The sequence below is a fragment of the Boleophthalmus pectinirostris genome, unplaced genomic scaffold (assembly GCF_026225935.1).
Source record: "Boleophthalmus pectinirostris isolate CB_2022bp ecotype Guang Dong unplaced genomic scaffold, ASM2622593v1 HiC_scaffold_11, whole genome shotgun sequence".
Classification (NCBI taxonomy): domain Eukaryota; kingdom Metazoa; phylum Chordata; class Actinopteri; order Gobiiformes; family Gobiidae; genus Boleophthalmus; species Boleophthalmus pectinirostris.
Window position 1 is genome coordinate 4,558,695 of NW_026570994.1, and position 3,973 is coordinate 4,562,667.

Genomic DNA, 3,973 nt, shown 5'->3' on the forward strand with positions numbered 1-3,973 from the left:
CTGAAGGTACAGGAACAAACCCCACAATCCCCACAGTGTAAACAGAGCCGGAGGACAACTCAGAATCCTCCTGCAATTTACTGTGTAACTGCCAGACTGCAGAGGTGTTGTTTGGATATTTCTGTCAAAAAATATTAATAGTAACATTCTTAGTGACGTCATAATCAGCAACATTTTGAAAAGATTACAGATGGGCTGTACAAAGTTAATATTTACTGTATGAATGTATTTTTATGAGAAATATGATTATTCACTCATTCATTCAAACCTTTATTTAAACAGAATAAAGATCTATTTTGCGGTGTGTCCTGGCCAAGAGGTAGCAAAAAAAAAAGAAAAAAGAACAGTTAACTATTATTAAAACACAGTGTTAGACCGTATGATTCCCAGATAAAAAACAATAACTGACAGTCTTTTAGCTGAGTCTTTTGTGAGGAATTTAAACATTACATTTAAAAGAGTGCAATAAAATAAAGTAAACAAATATGTGATGTGTTTTATTGTTGTGTTCACAGGCACTAAACACTTCCTGTTAATGTGCAACGTGAAACCAGAGGACGCAGGAGAGATCCGCTTTGTGGCCAGAGACGTGGAGTCCATCGCTTACCTCGAGGTGGAAGGTACGGTTACACTGAACTTTTTACTGTTTTACTGCACTAAAATATACTTAATATACTTACTATACCATAAGAAAAGGCATATTTTCTAATCTTTCATGTAATATTTTACTTCTAGCTGAAAATGCGTCTATTTGCTGACGATTTGACAATTTGGAATATTTGGAATAGAACAGATGGAGGAATAATTGAACATGCATTTTTAAAATCATACTTTTTAAAGAAAAATTTGACTTTTGGGAGATTTCTGCCACTTTATAACTAGGGATGTGCAAAAATATTTAAATATCAATATATGGTATTGTTTAATGTCATGATATAGTATCGATATCGTGGGCTGCTGTATCGATATATCACCAAGAGTATTTTTTAGCAATATGTTTTACTAAATAATTTTATTACAGAGCTACAGTTTTGTTGCTTGTTTTAGAGGAAGAAAACTTGTTTATAAAGTGTTTAATTTACACAATTTGACACTAAAACCCATGACACGTCTCCTTTATTCCACGTTTCTTTGACGTTTCAGAGCTGCCGGCGACTGTAGTGAAACCTCTTCGCGACCGCACGGCTCTGGAGAAGCACCGCGTGATCCTGGAGTGCACCATGTCCTCTCCCCGCTGCACCGCCGTCTGGTTCAAAGGTCACGAGGAGCTGGACCCCTCGGACAGGATGGAGATCAGGACGGACGGCTGCACGCACAAGCTCATCATCCATGAGGTGGCGCTAGAGGACGAGGGCACCTACAGCATCCAAGTGGGGGAGCACACGTGCAAGGCTAAGCTCCTGGTGGAAGGTGGGTCGGTTACATGAATCGTTCAAAACTAAACTTCAGACCATTTTTATAAATTAGCATTCAGCTCATTTGAATGATTCCAACTCATTTGCAGTAAGTTGTCTTTTGTTGCATTGTGTAAAATCCCTCAGTCGTCCAGGTAGAATCCATTGCAAAATGAGAAATTCAGTTTGTCAACTGGACACAAATTGACTTTGGTCAAATACGTTTTGCAGCTCATCCAGGCTCCACTCCTCTGTGGACAGAGAAAAGAATTGGTTTGAGAGGGAAGTTTAAGAAGCTGTTTTTGTTAAGAAAGAGAATCCTTCCTTGAAACAGAAATGGAGGCATCAGACATCATCTGCCTCCTAAAATCCTAAATCAAAACAAAGAAAACATTAGCTGTAGCCAGGTCAGACCCAGAGGTGTGAAAGCTCCATAATGACTGACTGATGACGCTAATATGTCTCCTCACTCAGTGCGAGTTCAATAGACCTAACAAACAAACTGTAAACAAGTAGGTGTGTTAGTTTCAGTCGTCCAGGTAGAATCCATTAGCCTGATTCATCAGATGGTTTGACTTCATGGAAACCGTCTGATCTCACAGCATTAGGATTCGTTCTCTCGACAGTAGGCAGGTACTTTTTTATTTAACCAATTGCTGCTATTTGGTCGTGACGTATGTAATGCACCAAATCCCGTTGGAAGAAGGACAATAATGTCTATCCGCTTGATAAAATTCACCAAACATTCTCTTTATTCCAGCTTTAAATCCTTGATCTCGGGAATCGTTGCCGACACAGAATGAATCAGAGAGAAATTAAACAGAGTGGAGACACTAGGTGGCGTCAGCCTGGCTAAGAATCCATGGCAAAGAAATTAAATTTGAATTTCAATTTGTCAACTGGACAAACGTTTATTTAGGTTGAAAAAGTTTTTCACACCTATAGCCCTGACCTGGCTACCTGTACAAAGAGAACAGTAGGGGCAGTCAGGTCAGGACCAGAGGTGGAAAAACACTCATTTTGGGCCTTACGGGAATCTGTCCCCTCACTCACAGATGAATAGGCCGAGCTCACAAACAGAAACTGTAAACAAGTAGATGTGTTAGTGTCAGAGTAGTTTCAGTGTAGTTAGCTCTTCCCTTCAGGCAGATATAAGGCAGTGTTCTCCAGCGTCTGACCAGAACTGAAGAAGCAGCTTGGATGAGCTGTCAAACATTTTTAACCAAAATAAACATTTGTTCAGTCGACAAATTGAATTTCTCCTTTTGTTCTGTATTGCACTGTGTTTTTTATTCTGTAATACTGTAATTCTGTTTTTTATTATGACTCTAAAGCACCTTGAATGGCTAACAAGCACGAAGGGCTTTGTAAAGAAATATTATTATTCATAATATTAAGTAGAAAAAAGCATGTCTTCTTGTTGTTGTTCTTGTGTTTTTAGGCCAGTCTCTGGTGGTGGTGAAGGAGCTGGAGGACGTGCAGGTCACGGAGCAGGACACGGCGTGTTTCCAGTGTGAAGTGTCTGTGGACATAAACAAGGCCCCCGTGTGGAGTCTGAACGGGGAGAGCCTCCAGCCGGGCCCCGGGGTCCGTCTGGAGAGCCACAGGACGCTGCACAAACTGTACCTGAAGAAGCCCACGGTGCACATGAGCGGGACGGTCCGCTTCACTCTGGGCAAGGCCAAGTCCAGCGCCAGCCTCACCGTCACACACGAGTGAAAACTGCTTTTCCACGAGGGGAAGAGACTCTTTTCTTTATCAGAAAATACTGGGGGGGGCATAATATCAGTAAATAAATACTGTTCTGAGTAGCTATTTCAATTTGAAAGACCCTGTACCTGATTTTGTCCCTATTTATTTGAACTAAACATGTCGATCCCGAGTATGGACATATTGCATAAGCAGCTCTTCAGGTCAAAACAAGTCCACTTTGTACTAGCTTCATCTAGTGTGTTTTATTGTCCTATAATCAGGAAGTGCACTGTTATCATGCTAGTTGTTGTTAGTATTACCGCTACAGCAAAACTCCGCTCTGGTCTCTGAGTTGTAAGACGCTCTTATAAAGTCATCGTGGGGAAAAAGTTTGGACGTCTGCAAACTGTTTCACATGATCGAGTTTTTCACATTTTCACGTTAAGACATTTTAAAAAATCGGGTACAGCTTCTTTAAATAGTTACAAATACAACTGAATATAACTTATATGAAGACGGATAAGGGCTGCTATTTCATGATGTTTTCTGAATGATGAAAAGAAGCTGATTGTAGCAGCCCGTCCTCCTCTGCTCATGCTTTTATATGTCCATGAAGACACTCATTTGTATCGTCCAATTTTCGAGTTAATAAATAAACATTTTGTTGTATTAAGTCTCCACATTTTTGACTGTTTTTAGAAAATACTTTTCTCTTTACAGTTGATAAATGCAGAGCTGAATTTTACAGGAACAAACTGGATCATGTCCCTCCCACCTCTGTTTGTTACTATGGAAAAACTGAAGTACTGTGACATGTTATCTTCAAATGTACTACAGTAATATACAATAATATACAGTAAAACAGAGGGAACTACACAGAACATGAT

General features: G+C 39.9%; 1 protein-coding gene across 1 annotated transcript in view; it reads left to right on the forward strand.

Annotated features, from left to right (window-relative positions):
* The window catches only part of obsl1a (obscurin like cytoskeletal adaptor 1a), a 42,936-nt gene extending 39,180 nt beyond the window's left edge, over nt 1–3,756 (forward strand). The window contains exons 23-26 of the mRNA XM_055166506.1: nt 1–6; nt 516–620; nt 1,144–1,410; nt 2,836–3,756. The exon at nt 1–6 is cut by the window's left edge and continues 156 nt beyond it. Coding sequence (XP_055022481.1) covers nt 1–6; nt 516–620; nt 1,144–1,410; nt 2,836–3,113 — 656 coding nt within the window. The 3' untranslated portion in view covers nt 3,114–3,756. The remainder of the gene's footprint in view (nt 7–515; nt 621–1,143; nt 1,411–2,835) is intronic.
* The last annotated feature ends 217 nt before the right edge of the window (nt 3,757–3,973 follow it).